This window comes from Amyelois transitella, chromosome 8, assembly GCF_032362555.1.
Source record: "Amyelois transitella isolate CPQ chromosome 8, ilAmyTran1.1, whole genome shotgun sequence".
NCBI classification, from domain to species: Eukaryota; Metazoa; Arthropoda; class Insecta; order Lepidoptera; family Pyralidae; genus Amyelois; species Amyelois transitella.
This window is the reverse complement of record NC_083511.1, coordinates 7595349-7618723: the sequence shown is the minus strand read 5'-3', so window position 1 is coordinate 7618723 and position 23375 is coordinate 7595349. Positions and strand designations below refer to the sequence as shown.

Here is a 23375-nt window from a genome sequence, read left to right as displayed (position 1 = left end):
GAACTCTGTTTTTTTTCTGGTTGAATGTTAATAAGTCAGGAAATGTTTTAAGTTAATGTTTAGTGGAAATCGATCCAAGGTAGCTGCAGCTATAAAATATCGGTTTACATAATAAATTATTTAGTCAAGACTACTTCAATATAGGTATCAAATTACTGGACTTAAATATTACCCAGACTATTTTAAAAAGACTTCTTACTATTAAATTCGTTAAAGAATCCTACGTTCTTCAAATAAGTTTAAAGTAACGGAACTTAGCGGTTGGTCGCTCAAAGTCTGTGGTCGGATGAAGTCGACGGCACGCTGCACGAATCCTCATAGTCTTTAGTCTATGGTGCGAGTGTTGTCATGGTTCTGTCAGTGTCAGATGCTGCCGAGCCGAGGTATGTCTTTGTTTTGTGTTGTTTTCTCAGTTGATTGAGTTGAAGTTAGTCATGTTTCGTAACAACAAGCACGTTTTTATAGAATTGTTAAATATTATGATAATAAAAATCGAGAAAGGATAACTTTAACACTCATTGATTGACTGTAGACGTTATAAAGTCAGCGTGACTTTGTTTGGTTAAATGCTGTTTTAGAAAATATTATCAATCAAGATGGATAACGTCGAAGATAGCGAATTTAGTTCTGTTGTCGATACTCTGGTAAATTTGTTCGGAAATGTATTGAATAAAGACGTTATTACAGCTGTAGTGGAGAATTGTGCTGGCGATCGTAAGTATTATCTTTGTTTGTGTAATAAATCATCTTACCCTGTACTCAGTTTTGGCGCGTTTTTTCGTATTGATAGCGTTGGCCTTGATGTCTCCCAGGTGAGCGATGTAGCTGAAATCCGGGATAGCAACAAATAATCAATGCAGGGCAGTTAATCAATATAAAGTGCATAGCATGCGTACATCGCACCAACGGAGGGTCCTTTTGTTTTTGTTATGCACCGCGCATTTCAACTTCGCATCCGAACCGATTAGGTGTACGCCTTTTATATTTTCGAATAACACTATCTTAATAAAATTGATTTTTGAAATTTAGTGATGAAATTAACGTTTTAATTATTTTTAATTAAAAAGTGATTTATCTATCTTCAAGAATGTAATAGTCTACAAAACAGGGATTTTTCATCATCTAATAATATTTTTTTTTAATAAATAGCTGTTTGATACACGTAGGTAAGTATATTTATTTGTACATTAAAAATATAAAAAATATTAAAGTGAACTTATATACTTTCAAAATTATATAAATCAGGTTTTATGTTTTTTATTTATTACAACATAGATAAACATTTTCTTAGATATTAATTTTTCTAGATATCTTACTTAGATTAAAGATTAATTAAGATAATAATAATTACTTCATAAATTAAACTTCTATTCTGTGGCTCTGGTGGTGTATAAACAGCATTATAATTTTGTTAAATGTTATTAAAATGAAAATATCTATGGTAAAAAGTGTAAACATTTGTCTTTTTGTATATAAAATTATTGGAATGATTTTAATGATATTTGGTTTAGAGTCAGACAAAACCTTTAGAAGTAACATAGGCTTCTTATTTTCTGGAAATTCCCATGAGAGTGAAGCACATCACAGAATCTAGTATATATACCTATGTATAATTTATATTTTGATTAGGTTATTATTGTCTTTATATCCTACTAATATTATAAATGCGAAAGTTTGTGAGTATGTCAGGATGTAAGTATAGATGTTTGTTCCTCTTTCATGCAAAAACTACTGAACCAATTACAATGAAATTTGGTATGTAGGTAGCTGAAGACCCATAATAACATATAGGCTACTTTTAATCCCGTAGTTCCCGCAGGATTGATTCTACACGCACGAAGTCGCGGGCGGCCTCTACTTTTGAATAAGAATTATAAGTGCATCTTATTTCTTGCAAAGACTTATTTCACAATAGATGTGATGATCCTTGGCTCAAATATATATATATTTTATGATAAAAAAAACAGATGTTTTTGAGAAAACTTTTGCCAGCAAAAGCATTGACTACATGTTCATAAGGAACATTTGATTTTAGATCATTTTACAATACAAGATCTTCTTAGAAGTAAAAGAACTTGTCTGAAATTATTGTATTTTTAAGATATTGCTATGCTGTGTATGCTTGCTATAAACATGAGTAAGAATAGTAAGTCAAGAGATTTAAGAATGAACTAAGTATATTGATAATTTGTTAAGAAATGTGAAGTAAATTGTTTTTTTATTATGTAACTTATGTTTCTTGCTTGGCGAGTTGGTCATTAATAAGGTGGCAATTGCTATTGTTACTTATTCACAACCTAAGCTTATGGTTACTAAAATATTTATTGTACATGTGATAAATCCCTGTCCAATCTGTTATGTAGCAATTAAATATTAGGTCAATAGCAAATGTTGTCTTGAAAAGCTTAGATTATTCATTAGTTTCTCATCATAAAATAACCATAAAAACACATGGCAACATAAACACAATTTTCTTTGTTGCTGGATTTCTTTCCAGAACATGCAGCTATTGTGATGAAATCACTTATTTTAAAGGCTTGTTTTCCGATAATACACCACAATTAGTAGGGAACACTATTATTCAATAGGAAAAAAAATCTTGATAAGCACCAGTGTTCCTCATCGCAACCTGATTTTATTTTGCTTATGAGTTATACTGTTACTTCTTATCAATATTGCTACAGTGGGAATATCCAGATAAAAGTAACCGATGTTACCTCCCTGTTTTGCTTGTCCTTTGACAAATAATATGAAAAGTCTGCAGTTTTTGAGTTTATTGATTACCAACAATGAGTAAAAGATAAGATAATTTCTACTGACTAGAAAAATAAACTTTAATATAAGTCATTAGTTAATGCCTCATGGTTCCTAGCACTTAAGAATAGTACCACTCCATCTCTCTCGCATGGATATAGCGGTGGCGACTAAGGATATTAGACATTTTCACCTAGTGCATAACCATGATCCAAATTTAGTCAGGTTTCCTTTATATAGAGTCATGAAGGTCAAATAAAAGATATTTCCTGTTATTACCTCTCCTTGATTGTGTTTACATGCCTAGGCCTGTCTTTGACTAAGTCAACCTACCAACACGAGAATAGTGACGATAGTTAACAGATTTATATGTCTTTTTTATAAAACCTTAAATTCTTCTTACCTATCATTATACTTGCTCAGGCTATTGTAAACCTCAAAGGTTCAAATTTTGGCGCAATGTGGGGGCGGAGAGAGGAAGGGAGTGGCAATAGTGAAACCGAAAGATTATCAGTTGCCAAAACGTGACTCCTAGGTCGGAATATGGTTCACCACAAGACTGGCAGTGCTCTACTTAAGCACCTTGAAGATAACTTGTTCACAAAGGAAAAGCAGCACTGTCCTCACCAGTATTGTAGTTGGCTAAGGTCTTGTGGTAGATACCCAAAAACAGAGCTGATCAAAACTACTGCTTCTCAATATACAGCTCTCAGGGTTAAAACTTTTAACCTAAAATGGGTTCACTGAATAATTTTCTGACAGCCCTGCCTCCATCTTGTGCCTTGGTGAAAACCGTTTAGAATTCTGTCTGTCAATATAACTTCAGGTTTGGAAGACGTGCGCATGTAATTTACCTGAAGCAGGAAGTTAACTTTGCTGACTTCATTCATTAAAAAGGGGCCCGATAGTGTATCGTGCCTCTGGATGACAGCGCCCGCGCTGTGGCTGTGGAGCGAGAGTAGAACACGGCAACGCAACAGGCAGTGTGGGCACCATATGTGTAACAGTTCAAGTTCCAAACTGACCTACGGCCTCATCTTTCTACTAGTGAAAAAAAGGCTTTATATGAGAACTTAATATGATTAACTAGCCCAGTAGGTCGCATCTTTAGGCTCTTCTGATCTCCTCATGCACCGCTTCAACCTCACTGTCACAGTACTTTTAAATTGTGTTACAAAATTAACTCTTCGCTCATCTGTGTGATTTACGTTTTTTTTATTTTTTCTTTCAAAAATCCGTCTTTTAAGTTTATTTGATTTTGTATTCTTTACAGTTAATTTATCTGCCGAAGCCATTATGAATATGACCGATGGAAACTCATCTGAGAAATCAGATCTGTGTTCGGTCAACATCGCTGCAAGTGAAAAAGCTGGGAGCTCTAATATGGATCTCATATCTTTTACTAACAATGAAGACTATGATGTTAGGACATCTAAAGATAAAATTAATGCAGGTGCAGAGAAAGATGGTTTAGCATCTTCAGCAAGTGCTTCTTCAGTAAAAACAGAATTAGAGAGCAATGATCTAGCGCAATCTGTTTCGAAAGAAAGTAATAATTTAAATATAAAAACTGATTTAAATAAAAAATCTACACTGAATGTAGAAGCAAGTGCTTATGTTCCACGTTTCAATTCTCAGATTGAAGGATTAAATATGCAAAACGATATTACTCCTCTAAAAAAAGATGAAAAAATAAAAGAATCTGGGTCACATATACCAGAGAAAAATACATTTCAATCGCTTATATCGTATTCCAACGTTTCCCGCAGAACAGGGGCCGTACCGAAGAAAGTAGTGAAATCGGTAAAACATGAAGACGAAATAAAATTATCACCTGAATTACGACGTATTGGAGAGTATCACAATCACGGTTTTAGGATGTTAATTCTCATGAGAGGCGCCCCGGGGTCTGGTAAATCATATTTATCCCGACAAATAGTCAAAGTAACTGTTGGAGATAATCCTGTGAATTTTAAAACTCATATATTGAGTACAGATGATTTCTTTTCCCTTAGGGGTTCTTATGATTTTAATAAATATTATTTGAGAGATGCTCATGCTTGGAATCAACAAAGGGCGAAAACTGCTATGGAAAAGGGCCTAAGCCCAGTAATTATAGATAACACAAATATAGAGGTGTGGGAAATGGAGCCATACGTACAAGCCGGAGTTGCTAATGGTTATAAAATTCAAGTAGTGGAACCGAAAACGCCGTGGGCTAGGAAACCAAATCAGTTGTTTAAAAAGAATACCCACGGTGTTTCCTTGTCAAGTATCACGCGTATGCTGGAGAACTATGCAGAAAATGTAACTGGTGATTATTTAATTCAATATTACAAATTGACATACCCTGACCATATGACACCACCTTTTTTAAGGAATGATCCCCCAGTAATCACGTCGACTTCAAATAATATAGAATATGTTCCTAAAGGCGTTCGAATGGTGACTACCACTAAACGTGTATCACCTGAAAAAGAACAACAATCTGCTCATTCATCTATTACAATTCCAAATGAAAAAGTAAAAGATAAGTTTTTTCGTAATTCCAATTCTGTTAAAGATCCTGATCGTATAAAAGATGAATGTGTGACGCCTAGTCAATACAACACAAATCCTAATAAAAGTCCAGTATCTCAAAGTCTGGGCATTGATGATACCAAAACTAAAAGCGAAGAAAACAAAATGGATCTATATGAAAACATACAAAGGGAATTAGAGGATTTCGAAAGACTAGACAGAGAATGGGAAAGTAATCCTCCATGGGAAGAAAATGCTCAAAATCAAAATGACAACAAAAGTGATTTATCTAATGAGCCTAAACCGCCACGTAACTGCAATTCAACTCAATCGGAATTTGTGAAAATAAATTGGAATGCTGTGAATAACTGCTCAAACTGGACAGAAATTTCTATGTTCATGAAGCCATGGTCTGATGGGACAGAAGTCGTAGAAAAAGAACCCGTTATACCTGTTGAGAAGAAAACTACAGGTACCTGTGTGGAAATAGGAGACACAGACATTTATAACAGCCAAAATATTTACAAAGTAGTATCGGCTATGCCTAGAGACATAAATGAGCATCACATATCGCCATATAGAGAAAAAATCCCTGAAATGCGTATGTTAGATAAGAGCAGCATGACTAATGAGCAATCGCTTGTTCAAAGACCGCGATGCAAGAACGAAGAGAGGCATTTCATTGCATTTAGAAAAATGTTCAAAACAATATCTAAAACAGGTTTGCGGGACATTTTCGACCAATGTCGAGGTGATGTTAATTGGGCGGTAGAAATAGTACTTGATGGTATATCTAACAATCAACTGCAATTTTCGGAAACATTAGATGTATCTGATGTTGAAGAGGAAGACCCTGAGCAATGTACTTGTTTATCTGCTTATGATATCGTCCCTACAGTTGTAAAACACGAAAATGAAAATTCCGGTGAAAATTTGGAAGCAGCCACAGGTAATATTATGTATTATCAAAGAAAACCAAAACCAGAATTGCCACTTTCAGAAATGTCTATTCAGTTAAAGAGGCAAATTGAGCAAAATGTTGTCATTGCTGAAAATCACTATTCGCAGCATTGTTTAAAAATAAGAAAATTGCGCCGTGGCGAATCTCATAACGAGACCGAAGAAAATAATGTTGATGAGACTGAAAATGCTGGGGCGTTAGTTTCTTATTCACAATCAAATAATGAACAGCCAGATTCATTTGCAGATAATAGTGACGAAGATTCTAATGCTAGTGTGGGAGAATTTGAGAAAATTATTAATATGAATGTTGGTCGGGAATTTATTGAAAGTATGGATGCAATGTTCGGACGTCAAGGTATTACATATCCAGAAAATGTTGTACCTAGGTTAAGTATTCCCGTATCACTCGTAAACGAATTGAATGCATTATGGATGGAGTCATTAATGTACCAACTTGACGAATGCGATAAGCAATCTTCGGCAATGGTAAAGCAAGATGAGGAGTTTGCTAGGTAAGTTATTGCACAAAGATAAAAAAAGTACTCTACATAAACCTTTGGCTCGGTCATTTTATATTAAAGATGTTAAATTGCTTTTCGATGCAAATTTTTGTTGGCGACTAAGCTCTATCCTATATACGATATCCTTTGTTATGTTTAGAATTTAATTTAAATTCTGCTCGACACCCTTTTATTGGAAATTTTGGTGCACTAGTTATTAATACTTTTATCTTTTAGTCGACCCCTGCTTCTTCTATAGGAAGAGATGGTGTTTAATATTTAGTGGCTTAAAACCAAAAGGCTGAAGTATAAGGTAATTACAATAAAATTTTACTGCAGTCATCAATATTTTGATTGCAGGCAACTAGCCGTGAAAGAAATGGAAATGGCGGAAGCCGGCAAAGAACCAGAGGTGCCGGATTTCAAAGAAATCATGGATATGGATTTCGCCATGTCATTGTATCAAAAAGACGTAGAGGAATGGCGCAATAAAGAGCCTGATAACTGGGCAGCTAAGCTGACTAGAGACAAGTTGTTTAACTTATTCCCAGATGTTCCACAGGAGACATTGTCTGAATTACTTGTGGCTCATGACAACAATTTTAAAGCAACGGTGGAGGTAAGTTATGCGTTTTGTTTGATAAATTGTGTTTTATGTTGCTATTGTATGTGTAGTGTATATATATATCCGATAGCCAATGGGCTAGCATTAGATCACTCTTTTTTCGAATATCAATTCTATCATTAAGCCATGCCGCTAAACATGCCCGTTTCAGTAATTCCGAGACAGTTGGCGCTGTCTAACTTGCAAGGGATGTAGACGTGATTGTTTGTATGTACGTATCTACTACAAGTCCACATGTAGGAAAATACCATAATATCCTGAATTTTACAACGTTATAAGCCACTAAGTTCTGGTCTTTTTTCAAACCAGAAAGTAAGGAGATAAGTTTGAGTGTAATGAAACAACCGTTGGTGCAATAAACCAACCATCATAATTAAAAATGTTGAAAATTATTAATAACATTATATGTTGTCGAAAATATCATGTTACTAAATATATATGTTTTTATTTATTCAGGTTCTCTTAATGTCTACTGGGAGGACTGAAGTTCTTGAACAAAATAATGGCCTAGTAAAATTCGTTATGGCCAAAGAACTGGAACGCCAAGAGCGTATTATGGAGGAGCAAAAGAAGGTAAATTTCATTTTGTTTAACTTCAGTATGCAGTAAGCAAGATCATTTAGTTGAAATTTCTATTTTTAACATCATAGTTTGGTTTGGACATATTCTAAATTGGAAAGATTAAATAATGGTCTAATTCTATATGAGACATATTCTACACAGGACAAATTCTGTATTAAATAAATTTTCAAAATAGTGAGATAAATGTAAGGAACATTATGGACGCAAAACTCTTTTGTAGTGATTACTACAAATTAATTGATTTATTTTTTTACTACATATTAATTATTGCTACTCGTGCTGAACTCGTTTTCGCGAAAATAATTCATTTATAAGTAGTAACGAAATTGCCGATAGAAATATAGGTTTTAATGTGGCTATGTCAATTTATATTGTTTGTTTCTATCAGGCTCTTTCAGAGGTGGAATGGCCGCTGTTGCCTAGAGGCGAGACAGCCGACATGGAGACAGTGAACAACTATCGGAAAAATGCTGAGCGCCATCTGGTTAGGAGGAACAAGTTAGTATTTATTTTTGCACATTTATTTTAATCCCATGAACATGTAAGTGTGAGTTAGTTAACGCTATTCAAGATAATCAATACTAAAGGCGGTGCTATTTATGTACAGTTGGTCACATTAAACTACCCGGAATATACATACATAAATATATCACGTGTTATTCCTTAAAGAGTAGACAAGGTCTCGGTGAAACGTATGCCCTCAACTTAGTACCGACAACATACAAAGGTAGCTTTACTATTCTTAAGGCCTAGCACGGACAAACTTACAAAACAGAAATTTTTAAACAACAGTTTTAAGTCTACGAGATTATCTAAGTTTATATTGGTGGTTTTAATTCTTATATACTTGTTACAGAAGCTACGATAAAGCTCAGGAATACTTCAACCGGGGTATGACGCAAGTAGCAATGTACTATTCTGACGTCGCCACTTTCCACAAACAGATGTTTGACCAAGCGAATAGTCGCGCTGCTGCAACACTTATCCAGGTTGGTACAATTCCTTTCGTAGCATTCAACTATATATAGTTCACAGACTTTCGGAAGGCCTTCGATAAGGTGGATCACAGGATACTAATGTATTAGATGGCAAGCAATGGCGTCAAAGGTTATATTTTACGCTGCTTTTTTATAATGAATTCCAAAGTTAAGGGAACAGTCGCAGGGAATGCAAATGAAGCCAAAACTATTTTCACAACTTCTGGAGTTCCTCAAGGGCAGTACTTGGGCTATTATTGTTGTCATACTTATTAAATATATCACCAGCTTTTTATAAGCAAATGTTCGACTTAACGAACACTCGTGCTGCTAAGACCCTTATGCGGTTAGGTATCATTATTCTTCAGTATGTATTATGAAATCATAACCCTGATTTCATAATACATACTGAATAGTTATAGAATGAAACGAAATTAAACATTCATGTACCACTGCCTTCAATTACTAGCTGCATTCACACAAAATACGTAGTTTTACAAAATCGGTGCAGCGGTTTAGCCTTGAACGTGTCACAGACAGATAGCCTTGTTCATTTATATTTTATACAAGTCATAAATAGTGAAATCAATCACTACATAGTATAAAACAAAGTCGCTATTTTAGTCTGTTTGTCTGTATGCTTAAATCTTTAAAATTACGCAACGGATTTTGATGCGGTTTTTTGTAACAGGTAGAGTGATTCAAGAGGAAGGTTTTTATGTATAATTTTTTCCGAATTTTGCACCCGTGCGAAGCCGGGGCGGGTCGCTAGTATAATATAAATATATTATTAATGTAACAACCGTAATTTTTATTATAAGAACTGCACTTCTGTTACTTAATAAAATAACTGTTTAATGATAGCGCAAAAGACTTTCCTGTGTTATTTTAAATTAAAAATTAGTTACAAAAACAGATTAAGATTAAACAGGCTTTTTCTGAGTATTACTTCACGCGTGTTATATCTATTCTACGAACGCATTATACAAAGAGGAAACTTCAATTGATAAGCATACGGGGAATAACCGAAATGCGACGCAACAACTGGCTTTTTAACGACATATATCAGATATCGCATAAAAACTGTGCAAATGCTATGTTGGTTACTAGACTAATATAATTGACTAAACTTTATTTGCGCCCGTGTGTGTCCAGTAAAAAACTACTCTTATTAAGTATAATGTGTCAATTTTGTGAGTTAAAAAAATCAAATTACAAATGCGATGACGTTAGTCCTGGTAACGTCCTGTGGAGAGCGGCCCGGGAGTGATGTTTGTCATAAAACCTTTTCCATTATCCATTAAACATAAAAAACTGCCGTTAAAAGTAGGGGAAATCCCTAATTTACAAAAAAAAAGTATCCACTTCATAGCATGACGTTTATCGATTGGTGAACGTGATTGATATATCTTTAGAATAGTTCATGTAATAAAAACATAATGTTCAAGATTGATAAAGAATCAAAATCATTAGCAGCTGCGGACTTCGCTCAGAAAACACATTAATAACATCACGCCTGGCTCCCACTGGGGCAGGCAGAGACTATTTACACAAAAATATATCTAGAAATAAATGTTTTTCTCTTAGTTAATTTTGGCAATATAAGTATTGTTAGGGAATCTATTACTACCAGTCGAACCCAGTCCAGCGACCATAATTAAATGCTAAACTCTATCCCTGTACTTATTACGCTTTTTTATACATATCATCACGTCTATATCCCTTATGGGGTAGACAAAGCCAACAGTCTTGAAAAGACTGAAAGGCCACGTTCAGCTATTTGGCTTAATGATAGAATTGAGATTCAAATAGTGACAGATTGCTAGCCCGTCGCCTAAAAAAGAATCTCAAGTTTGTAAGCCTATCCCTTAGTCGCCTTTTACGACATCCATGGGAAAGACATGGAGTGGTCCTATTCTTCTTTTTATTGGTGCCGGGAACCACACGGCTTTTTTTATTATTGTTGGTAAACGTAGTTTAAACGCAATGCTAACTACTCCACATGATTTGCGAGCGAAGTAGGGGGTACCAGCTAATGCAGACAACACAAGGTTTAGTATCCACCGGTCTTATTCCCGGGAAATTATTCAAATACTAATTCGATTGAATACAATCGTTTATAACGGCTTGCCCATGGCTTACATACAAGAATTTATAAACCGTTCTAGGGGAAACAACTAGTACTCAATATTTATATTTTTTATTTATTATTTATTAACAGGTTCACGCTTTAAAGTCCCCTAACAACGCTACGATCGACCTACATTACCTACGCGTGGGTGAAGCGTTGGAATCCATGGATTTATTCCTTGATTCCCACATCAATAAGCTGAAGGAGCTGCAAGCTGCGAACAGGTAAATCTTGATCAGTACAGTTTCTTTATTTATCAGTGTAGGATAAAAGGTATCACTTATTAAATTGCATCATAAAGCCGTAGAGCTGAACATGGCCTTTCAGTCTTTTTCAAGACTGTTGGCTCTGTCTACTCCGCATGGGATATAGACGTGTATGTATGTATGGTATCATTTACTTTATAATTATTAATTTAACCATCGCTTCCAAAGCGCAAAGATAGTAAAAGTTTGTTATTTTTTCTAAATTTGAATCATTTCTTGACTTAAAAACAGTCGAGGCCTTTGGTGCTAGTAATTCTTCTGGGGGGAACTAGTCGTTGTGAGCGATGTGAATTGTTGACGGCAGAGATTTAGCAGAAAACGATGCCTGAGAATAATCTATAATAACATGAATACCTCGTTTTTCAATAATTTTAAAGACACTTCTTACAGTACAAGAAGTACAATTCTTACTGTTATGTTTGTTGGCAGGGGCCCGAGGCAACATATGCTGTTCTTCATCACCGGTAGGGGCCTTCATAGCCAGGGCGGGCCAAGGATCAAACCCGCCGTGAAGAAGCGCCTTATGGAACGGGGATTGCTGTAAGTGTATATTGATTAAAAAAAATTGAGCCAAATCAGGTGGAATGAGATAGATTTGGTTTAAACAAGAACTCTCTCACACACATATTATATTATATCAAGATTACGGTTAAAGTTAAAATACTCGAAGGTTACGAATACGATCAGTTAATATATATTTTTTTTTCTATTTCTATTTTGGCATAAAAGCAGCAAAATATTTTAAGACAAAAACAGTGCCGAATCTAATTAAATTATACATATAGTTAGGTTTATAAGAGGGACAGAGATAGTGGCAGGTGGCAATGGAAAGTTTGGTGGAAAAGTCAGCCTTGACGCCTATGGCCGTACATGTTTTGTCATTATCTTTTCTATCACCGTATGTAAGAAATTGTCATAATCATGTGTTTATTCAATTTCAGTTGCAGGGAAAGAAACCCCGGTCTGCTATGCGCACGCGTCACCGCCGACAACAAGCTGACCTATCAGGTGCAAATCTGATGCATCCGGATATGGTGGGTCTGCCGCTGCCCTTGGCACTAAGTCGGTCGATGCCATTATTTATAATTATCATGAACATGGCCTATAATTCTGTTCGTAGTAGATTATACTCTTACTCACACGTTAGAAATGAAAATACAATATACCTCTTTTTTGCCCTTTTCATTGAGGTTAATTGAAGTGAAGAAAGGGAAAGGAATTAAAATATGTCAAACACTTCAATTAACTTCAAAGAAACATTGTAAAATTAATGAGTTCGTAATAGGATAGTCTCCTTATTCACGAACGTAAAAAGAAAACAGCGTCTCTCCCTAGCTCTTTCTTTGAAATTAATTTGAGTGATAGAAAGTGATAGGCTTCATTTAACTTCAAAGATAGAAAGAGACGGAATATAAGCATTATCAAAGTTCGTTAGTATTAATGCTGGTCGTAAAAACTAAGTAACACACATTTCACTTTGAATGTTTTAATAGATATGTATGTATCCTTATTATAATGTATAATATTTATTGTCTCCTAATTGTATTATGGTATTATATAAGACGTATTTTTTTTTCTGGTTGCATACTAAACGTTACATTGATGTATTGACTATGCGTCCGTCAATAGATAAGAGTTTAAATGTTGTCCAATAAAGAAAAAGAAAAAAAACAAAAAAATCATAAAAATAATTAAAAACACAAACAGAAGATAAAATAAGTTTTGTGACTACTTTTGCATTTTAAACATTCCATTAATAGTCATAGTTAAAAGAGTGGAAGTTCCGAAAACTATTTCGGATCTTTTAAATTGTTGTAAGTGATATCTTTTTATTTCATTGATTACATATTACATTTATTCGTATTTTAAAATTTATAACGATGTATGTGGCAACATATTGATTAATTCGTTAAAAAACTGACAATCATTTTCCAAATTTTTGAAAATAAATATAATGATTGCTGGTTCGTTTATTTGGAACGATATTTCATTATTATAAGTAATTAAGTGCGTAAGTATTATTAAAATTTATACAATAATCTTAACAATAACTGATCGAATTTTTAAGTAAAAATAATTATGGTACAAAAGTGCCAAATATTTTCTTCGAAATTCGTAGGCACTAATGATTCTTATTGTCAATTGTAAAATATAAATACTTGTTTAAGAAGTGTCAAAAAAAATCTACTATTTACAGGAAGTAAAACTTAAGTATCGTGTCAATTTCTTGTTGTACAAATAAGTACAGTAAATATGTTTAAATTTTTCAATATAAAGGCGAGTAAAGGGTTTATGTCATCATACAACTAAAGCCGTTTGTTTTGTCGCTATAGAGGTGCGTACACATATATGATGCGTCAAAACATTTTGCTATTCGTAAGTGTTTTTCATCTAAGGAAAACCTCTCATGGCAGATTAAGTGGCATCGCTGCGCCATCTTGCGACAATAAGACGTACTATTCGCCTTATGACATATCGTTGGTGGAACGCCTGATCAGAATTTGAGAGTAGTGCCAGAGTTTATCTAGGCTGTGGATTGCTAGTTGTGATTAAATATTTAATATCAATATATACTTCATAGTTGTGCCTGGTCAGGTCCGAAAGGAAAATCTATTACAAGGATTTACCATTTAGATAGGAATATCTTTTGTATGGCTTGTAATAACGAATATATAGTTTCGTTAAGTCTAGACTTTTCAGACGTTAAGAGAATCAAATTCTCATGTATAAAAATAATTGGCAGCACAATAAATTTGTAAAAATAAAGACTAATAGATGCTGGGTCCCAAGCGAGTGCGTTACACACATTGTTACCGTCCCTTGCGATGTTTGTATATAGGTAGTGAGCTTTACTATACACGTTTATTCACTGTTTGCTTATAAATGTTGTCCCGCAATTTCAACAGTGTGTAACTGACTGCTTTCGGCTGTTATGCATCAGGCCTTATTTCGGTAGGAATCGAAAATAGATGGAACTGATTCGATAGTTCGTTTAATCGATAAAATCCAAATTTATCAAATTTGACTTAGAAATTAGATAGAAAACAAAATTTATAAATAACCCAATTGGCATTTAAATTTGTTATTTGGCTTATTAGTCAAATTTTATTAGCCATCTTAAGGTATTTTCTATTGATATTTATTAACGGTTAAGACGTTGTTTGAGACAATTATAACGAGTCGCTCACTTTGGCCTAGTTAAACCCATCGAGTTAAATTATTGAAATGACCAAAGGGTTGTTTTGATTGCTCGATGTTTTGGTGAGTTTGACCGTTTGGCAATTGTCAGTCAAAATAATTACAGCAATTGCAGCTTTATGAAGCTGATAGCGTGCACGTTCTTATAGGCACAGTTAGGAGCATAGAATATGGATTGACACTATGGTCAAAACTGTACTTTGGTGCATTATCGCAGGGGGCAAAAATCCTTTTGGATATGTCGATTTCCATCGAGCTTATTACATGCTTATAACCTCTTTCGGGGTTTCCAGGTGAGAATACAATTCTAGCCTTTAGTATAAGGTTTGATGTCGTAGCCGTTTGGATGTCGTGAAAATATATCATAAGCTTCCTTCTTCGCTGTAAAGTTCAGTTTCCCTCAATAGATACGCCCATTTATATTCATTTTATCTCTATGTGCTCAGTATTTTGCTATGTTTTTCACAGTTTTGTAACAAATTTAAGCGTTTTAGAACGATAACTGCTTACAAGCTGAAAGTACATTCAGTCAGAAAAGTATCGGGAATGGATTATTTATTTATGGTTCCAAACTCAAATTTTTGTTTTTTTTGTTGTTGTTAGATTGGCACAACTGTTTTCCATTTTGGCGCGGAGTTTGAGTTGCATCTGTTGTTTACATTAAATACAGTGCTATTTTTAGTTATATCATATCTAGTGTGTATTGCTAATTTCATAATGGATAAAAACATCGAACAAAGAGTTTGTCTTAAATTTTGCATTGCCAATGGAATATCGTGTTCGGAGTCACTGAAAATGTTACAGAAGGCTTACGGTGAATCGACTTTATCAAAAACTCGTGCTTATGAGTGGTACAAAGCGTTCAAAAGCGGTCGAGATGTGATGGAAGATTTGCCTCGCTCTGGTAGGCCATCAACGTCTGCAACTGAAGTTAACATCGCAAAAGTGAAGGAAATAGTGACTGAAAATCCTCATTCAACTTTGAGAGAGATAGCCACCGAACTTTCTGTATCTCACGAGTCGATCCGTACCATTTTAACTAATAATTTGGGTATGAAACATGTTGCCGCTCGGCTAGTCCCAAAAGACCTGAATTTTTTTCAAAAACTCAATCGCATGAGATTCGCTGAGGACATGCTAGAACGAGTCAATTCCGACCCAACATTCATGAAACGCATTGTTACTGGTGACGAGACGTGGGTTTACGAGTTTGACATGCAAACTAGTCAACAAGCTTCGGAGTGGCGCCTTCCAACTGAACCGAAACCGAAAAAACCACGCCAAAGTCGTTCAAAAGTCAAAGTCATGTTGACTGTTTTCTTTGACTATCGCGGTGTTGTGCACTCGGAATTCTTGCCGGAAGGTCAAACGGTAAATAAGGAATATTATTTGAGTGTTATGCGGCGTTTAAGAGAGCAAATCCGACGAAAAAGGCCAGATTTGTGGAAAGAAAATTCTTGGATTTTGCACCATGATAATGCACCTTCGCACAAGGCCATCATTGTGAACGAATTTTTAACCAAACACTCAACAAATACCATCGAGCAACCACCATATTCACCAGATATGGCTCCAGCCGACTTTTTTCTTTTTCCTAAACTCAAATTACCACTTCGTGGCACCCGTTTTCAATCGGTAGAAGACATAAAAGAGAATTCGCGGCGAGAACTGACCTCAATTCCGGAAACAGCGTTTAAAAAATGTTTTGATGATTGGATTATTCGTTGGCGTAAGTGTATCGTTTCTAAAGGAGCATATTTTGAAGGTGATAAAATAAATTTGGATGAATAACAAACAGTTTGTGTATTATTGATCTTTTCCTGCTACTTTCTTGACAGAGTAGTACATCGTGCAAAAACAGTTATATTGTGGGGTGTTACCGGTTTTTTTATTTTGTGTATTTTAAATAACTCGACAGTTAGAATTATGTGAAAATTAGGAATGATTATTAGTTCATGTCTGATACTGCATAAACATTAATTGCGACACTATATACAGGGTGTCCGGTAAATAGCGATGCATATTGAAAAGGAGCACTTAGTATCTGATTCTCCTTTCAAATCATAAGAAAAAAATGGGGTTAAAATTTTATTTAATAAATCTACAAAAACTGACTTGAAACGAAGAGGTGTCAGTGTGGCGGTGTCTCGCTGGATGCGTGTTGCGAGCGCATGGTGTCCAGACATTGTGCTCTATTTTGATTATTTTTATCTTTTGAACTACACAGTAATTTGTATTTTTTTTTGTATTGTAATTGTTTAGCGAGTTCATGGTTTAATTTTTCTTACAATTATGAAACGCGTTATAACGGACACTCTGTATATTCCCACAGAAACCCCCAACTTGATCGGTGCGTAATTTTCCGGCTTTAATTGAAAATCATTACATACAAAACTGATGGGATCATAGAATATATACTAATCTTAACACGTGGTTCGGAACGAAGTACAAAAATTATTTTTATTACAGGAAACTAAAGTTTTTTTAATTAGTTTTTTACTGTTATCGGTAAAAACCCTAAAATTAAGAAATTTTATTTTTCTGACGGGTACTTTACATACCCTCTTTATAACCATGTTGGAAAATATTTAATAATTCCTAACTTCGTCCAAATTGACAATCTTTTATAGGTTATAAGTTAGGTTTTTGACCTTAAAATTATAGACCGAGGTCATAACGGATTTGTTAATTTTACTTTTTAGTAAAATTATTTAATTTTTTTGGGGTTTCGTACCGAAAATGTGCCAAAAATCGTAAGTGTAGGTGTATTTAAAAGTAGTTCACATACTATGCCCTTTCATTCTCTTAGTACCTGATATATCAACTACAAGTCGATGTAGGACCATATAATACTTTAATTCTCCTCATATAAATATTAATTTGATGGCAAACTACTATGACAAAATAAAATTATAGTTAGATGATTAAGGTATAGGTTGACCAAACTATTAACTAAGTAATTCTTATTTATAGTTATAATTTCAATTTATTAATTTAAACTTTTTACTTTAATTCATATTAAACAAAAAAGCAACTAAATTAATAAGTACACTTTCGATAGCGAAGCAGAACTCAATCTTCCAATATTTAGTTGTAACTACTACCTACTAGTCCAGTCGCAGCATGGGACGTCGTTTCGCGCGAAATAATCGCAGTTCCGTTTTACGTCATAATAAAAAGCGCAGTAGCGATAGTTTTTCGCGCGATAAACACAGCGTCGCGCGTGCCATGCTACGGGGGCTGGAATACTGCCTTCATCTTTTTTTATAATATTAAGCTGTTATAAGCGATTCGTATGCTCAAGAAACTACTACTTTCTAGGATTATAATGATTCCTAGCAGTTGGGTAGGCGACCGAAAAGTTATTTTTCAGATACAAACTTATACGTAATTTTACATCTTCTGTTTTTATTTGGCAGCGTTACTTTGTCAATTAAAAATCAACCTACTTAAGGTACGAAATCCTGCATCCGCAATGTAAGTTCGAATATTTGTGATACTGAAGGACAAGTACCTAATTTGAAAATTTTCAAGTACAATCGAGTAAATCCTATGTTAATGATAAATGGTGGACAATATTTTGTACTTGTGTGCTCTTCAATTAATTTATTATTTTAATACTATTCAACGTCTATTAATAAAAATAATCTTTAATACGATTATTTCATTTGATTGGTTATATTTTTCTAATAAATAAATTTATTCGCTTAAAAGTTAAGTCAAATACAACGACCGTACTAAATTCCCACTGTTATGAGAATTTAATTTGGGCTTTTCTCTTGATCGTATGATAAGTATTAAAGATTTTCTACTATTACCTATACATATTAATTTTATAATATTTTAAGGCATTGGCCTACTTAGTGCTAATTTGGTGACTATTTAGTTATATAAGTGAAACAAGTGGGTGAAAAAAACCAAAATGATAGATTTGAGCTTCTAAAGCAAATTATTTTACTATCTTATGTTAGAAGACTCTTTATCTTTCTACGATTATATGTAGTGATTACAAATAAGGTTTGTTCGTAGTTATAAATGTGTATTTGTCATTATAATAACGATCCAATCGCAAGTTTTTAAATATCAGTGAATAAAAATAATGGGGAAATATTTCTATCTGAACTACTTAATAAAATAAAAGCTATACCAAAATATTTGTAATACATTCAGTAAGTAATTCAAAAATAATTTTAAAAGTGTAACTTGCGTATGGATCGCGATCTAGTTATCATAATCATATACATGTATTCCTATATTGTATACGTCTAGCAAAAGAAGGAGATATGTCGATAAATCTTCGATTGATTCGCATCTACGGTTAACTAGATGGCGTTCTATTGAGAGGTTCTATTTTTGAAATCGAGACATGTCGATAAATCATCGCTTGATTCGCATCTACGGTTGATTAGATGGCGCTCTATTGAGACGACGAAAGAAATCACTCTTTTTCCTGGGCGTGCTGAAGTCATCAAATTTTAAAAATAGATACCCCTTAATGCATCTCCTTCAATGCTCGATATGTGTAATACATTCCGCCTACACAAATAGCAGTAGATCAAGTTACTCCACATTTCAGAGTAAATGCAATAGTGTAATAGAGAGCGTTGAAAACTGTTTTTTATGTAACGTTATACAGTTATGTAACGTTGTAAAGAACAAGTGGTTTTTCTTTATTATTTATAGACAATAAAAAATACTATGTCCTGAAAAGGTAATGCAAGAAGCGTAACCAAATTTTCTTAGACCGTATTTATTTGTTTTTGCATATTTTGCTGTGATCCTATATTTTGGTTGCATTTCATTCGGGGGCAGTAATAAAGTTAGCAAAAAATCAATGTCACATTAAGATTTCGTAATATGATAACTTGATTTACTGTTATTTTAACTGCACCCTTTTATATACGTAGAAAATAAGTAATATACGCGCTTGAGTATCGGATAGAAGAGGATTATTTTTTCATCTGAGAACATTCAAACTCAAGTATGTAATTACATGTGTATTAAGAAATGCGTTTCATTCGCAGGATACATTTAAATTCTAATGCCATTCCCGTTATACTGTCAGTTTCAATGTTCTTTGATAAAAAATAATCAAATCTGTAATTCAATTCTATTCTGCACATTCATTATATATTGTCGTGACTATTCAATGTAATGTGAATTGATGTTTTGGTTATCGAAGACAATTAAGACATAGTATTAGTCCTTTTTATTTAGTTTTATTATTAAAAGGTATTGCCAAAGTTTATATTGTTTTTGAGATTAAGTATTGAATATTCGATTAGTTTGGGTTATGGATGAGACTTGTGTAAAATCTAATTCATCGACGGTGGTTCCTCTATTTAAAATTATGAAATAAACGCACATATCATAGTTTTATCAAAATATATTATAATTGCATTATTCAATTTATTGTTATGTTCGTACTTTATGATAAAATATCCACAGTCATAAGCTATGTTTGTATTAATTTTAAGTTTGGAACTGTCCTAGATGAAAAGAAAACGTTTTTTTATTTGGCAAGTTAAAATATAGGAGATGTAAAGTATGGTTGAATCCCACCTTGTTCGTCCGATTTAGCATTTCAAGATGATTTATCATGAATTAATTGAGCAGAAAATTCTCTATTAATTACATAGAAATTGATTTTTTTATTCTCACTCCGCCTTACTCTTCCATTTGTGTTTTCATAGTCGTTCTATGGAATTGATGCAATATTGTAAGGATATTTTTAAGTTTTTCTGGAAATTATTTGATGTCTGTTTGTCTTATACGTATGAACATTTATTAAAGTATGTTATGTATTATCAATATTGAATATGCTATAAATGAAAAAAATTGATTTTGAGTCAAATTGATATGAAATCTTTATTCCATAATCAATTCTTGTACAATGAGTATATTTAGAAGTTGCCAATATTCAAAATTGGTAATATTTCTTAAACGGTTCTTAGTTGGGTCGTCACCCCCTAAGTTACAGGGTTTATCAATTAAGATTTTTTTGTTACCCGCCATTTTAAGTAGATATATCTTATCAATAAACTTTTTTTTATTATAATTACATTTATAGATTTATTAAGTTTTATTTACTTAATGAAGAAGGTGGGTATTAGTAATATGTAATAGCGCTTGTACATTTAAATTATTTAGAAGTTATTTACTACCCATAAATCCAAGACAATTCGAATAAAATAAACATGAACAAATTAACTAAGCCGGTCAAACGTTTATAAAGATTAAAAAAAAAATACGCAACATTTTTTACTAGGCGGGAATACACAAAGCAATGAGAGCGTTTTTGAACCGTTTTGTGATCACCAGTTGGCGCCACTGTTGACTTAAGTCGTAAAGAAAGTCTTCTTAAAGTTTTCATTATTAGATATACATGTTAATTTTAGATCAAATACTTTTGTAAAATTCATCGAACAAAACTGCTTTACTTTTAAATTGGTACTGTGCAAGCGCTATTATAAAGCAAAACAGAAGCAATATGGCGCTTTAGGTAAAGAGGGTGTTTATTATAGGGCTTGTGAGGGAACGGAGAAATTGGTGCTGCAAAATTAGGCATATTTTTATTGGACTTAAATTGTTTGTTTGGTTATTAATAATTTTGGGTCAAGATGAAGGTCGGAAACAAAGAAATTATGAAATTTATGTTAATAATAATATTGTTTGTTTTATTATTGACTCTATAATTGTTTTCCTAAATTTGTATACACTTGCTAGTCTTAAATTTTGTAAAGTAAATACACGAATCAACGTATTGGTTTACCATTCCGTGGAACATATTGGTTCGAAATGACAAGGCTACAAGGTCCCTCTTGAGTGAGAGAAAATTAAATAGTACTGATTGTATTGGATTGGTGACGGGTAGATAGTGTTACATCGTAAAATATATACATTATATACCTTAAAATCACGTCTTTATCCCTTGCGGTCTAGACATAGCCGACAGTCTCGACAAGATTAAAAACGCCACGTAAAATACTTTGTTGAGTTTATATCGCATATGGAATCTCTTTTCGGATTTAAACAATATTTTAGTCACTTCCTTACTTAATTACAAATTTCTTGGTACAAGAACCGCAAGGAATAAATGTCAGATCAAATCTTTCAGAAAATGCAAGCACTTAGTATATGTTTTATAATCTCTTTTTCGCTTTAGATTATGATGAAGAGCTCTGATGAGTAAAATTTCATATACGTCACGTAATTTAACGTCACCTAAATTTGTATTTAATCAGTATGTGTTGGGACCAAAAATAAATTGCTTTTACAAAATTTGAGACTTGTTAGTGTTAGTGACAATACTGATTTCGTTATGTTTTCATTAAAAAGTAGTTTACACATTTTAGCTGTTAGCCCTTAATATTGGTGTCTGAAAACAAATAAATGTATGTTTAATGTGTCTGTGACTTTTATTTATATTAACGTATTAACGTTAATTACGTTAACACACTGACTCTAGCTAACATTACATCTAGATGTTTTATATCTTTGCACATTAAAATCCTTAGAGACTGTTTTCACTCCATTTCTTTTTAAATCGAGCCCATCAGAACAATGCATTGTTAAAATTGTATATTTTTAATAAGACGTTTGTTGAAAAGCTAGGTACGTTATTCTACGTTCGATACTAGTAAACCAGAGCCAAACCATAATTTTTTTTATTGTTAAAATTTTATATAAATCAATTAATCTGAACAATGTATTCAGATTCTGCACTGACGCTTTGGAGGCGGCAGTAAACTTAGTTCTAAGTAATCTATTTGACGTTAACATGAAACGAAAAGATATGACAATTATTAAGTGATATGCAGTGCCCCATAATAATAAATATAAATTTTGAATTTGAATTTTGAAAAAGATAGAAGCTTCTGCCTTTCTGCTAAGGTTCGCCTGTGAAGCAAAATTTTCATACAACGTAGTTACGCTTTTATTATTTGTATTGTATTGAGTATAATATTTTTAACACCAAATTTAATTTAATATTACTAAATTATGATATTACAAAAAAAAAAATATCGAAATCGAACAGCTAGATATTAAAAAGGATTGGGTTCAAATAATATAGTAAAAGTAAAATTATGCTTATTTTTTTTTTATTTCATACGCAGATATTTATTTGTCTGAAGTAGCGGAGTCGAGGTGATACAAAGCAAATAAAATCCATTAAATAATTGGACCAGGTTTAACGGAAATGAACAAGTCGAGGCCGTAGTGAGTCGCACCTCAGCTATTTTAATAAAATATTACATCGAATGCCGACCTTGCGATGGATATAATTTTCGCAATTATAACTTGTCGTCAAGATTGTTAATGTACTTACCTACTTGACTTAATACAAATGAAACTTGGCATAGTAAGGACATAAAGCACAGATAAAGGAAACAAAATATATATTTAGAAATTTGTATTTCAAAGGTGGCTGTTAACAGTCTTTTCAAGACTGTTTGTTGGCTCTGTCTACCCCGCAAGAAATAAAGACGTGAGTATATGTATGTATGTATTCAGAACAAAGATGAAAAAGCATTACAAAGTGTATGCATACGCTCGAAAATATTTGCTAGTCACCTTTTAAATTATGTTGTCCAGTTTATTAGTCAAAATTGAATTGAATTACTCTAGTTTAACGTTTTTGTTGAGTATAATAAGATTGTAAGGAACTCTCGGTGCGCACTTTTCGACTCGCAATCTCAACATTTTGCATAAAATCGTATCATGATAAAGAAAGTTTCATATACCTATGTGTAAATTATTTCTTACATAAAAATGAAGTAGGTGCCAAGTCTAGCCTACTTATTGTGATGACGTAAAGGTCTCTTCAAAGGCCAGTAATAATTGATTCATTCAAACCAG

The 23375-nt window shown here is 33.3% G+C and overlaps 1 protein-coding gene across 3 annotated transcripts; it reads left to right on the top strand.

Annotated features, from left to right (window-relative positions):
- Positions 1-383: 383 nt before the first annotated feature.
- Positions 384-21924, top strand: LOC106135138 (uncharacterized). 3 transcript variants are annotated; one of them, XM_060945551.1, is made up of 9 exons: positions 384-714; positions 4028-6749; positions 7098-7356; positions 7819-7935; positions 8333-8442; positions 8801-8933; positions 11143-11276; positions 11748-11858; positions 12260-21924. In XM_060945551.1, the coding sequence occupies exons 1-9, from the start codon at positions 597-599 to the stop codon at positions 12336-12338; spliced, it is 3783 nt and encodes a 1260-aa protein (XP_060801534.1). In that variant the 5' UTR covers positions 384-596; the 3' UTR covers positions 12339-21924. The 3 variants fall into 3 exon arrangements, with proteins under 3 accessions (XP_060801534.1, XP_060801535.1, XP_060801536.1); XM_060945552.1 differs by lacking the exon at positions 384-714 and adding an exon at positions 772-1166; XM_060945553.1 differs by lacking the exon at positions 384-714 and adding an exon at positions 1369-1441.
- Positions 21925-23375: the final 1451 nt, after the last annotated feature.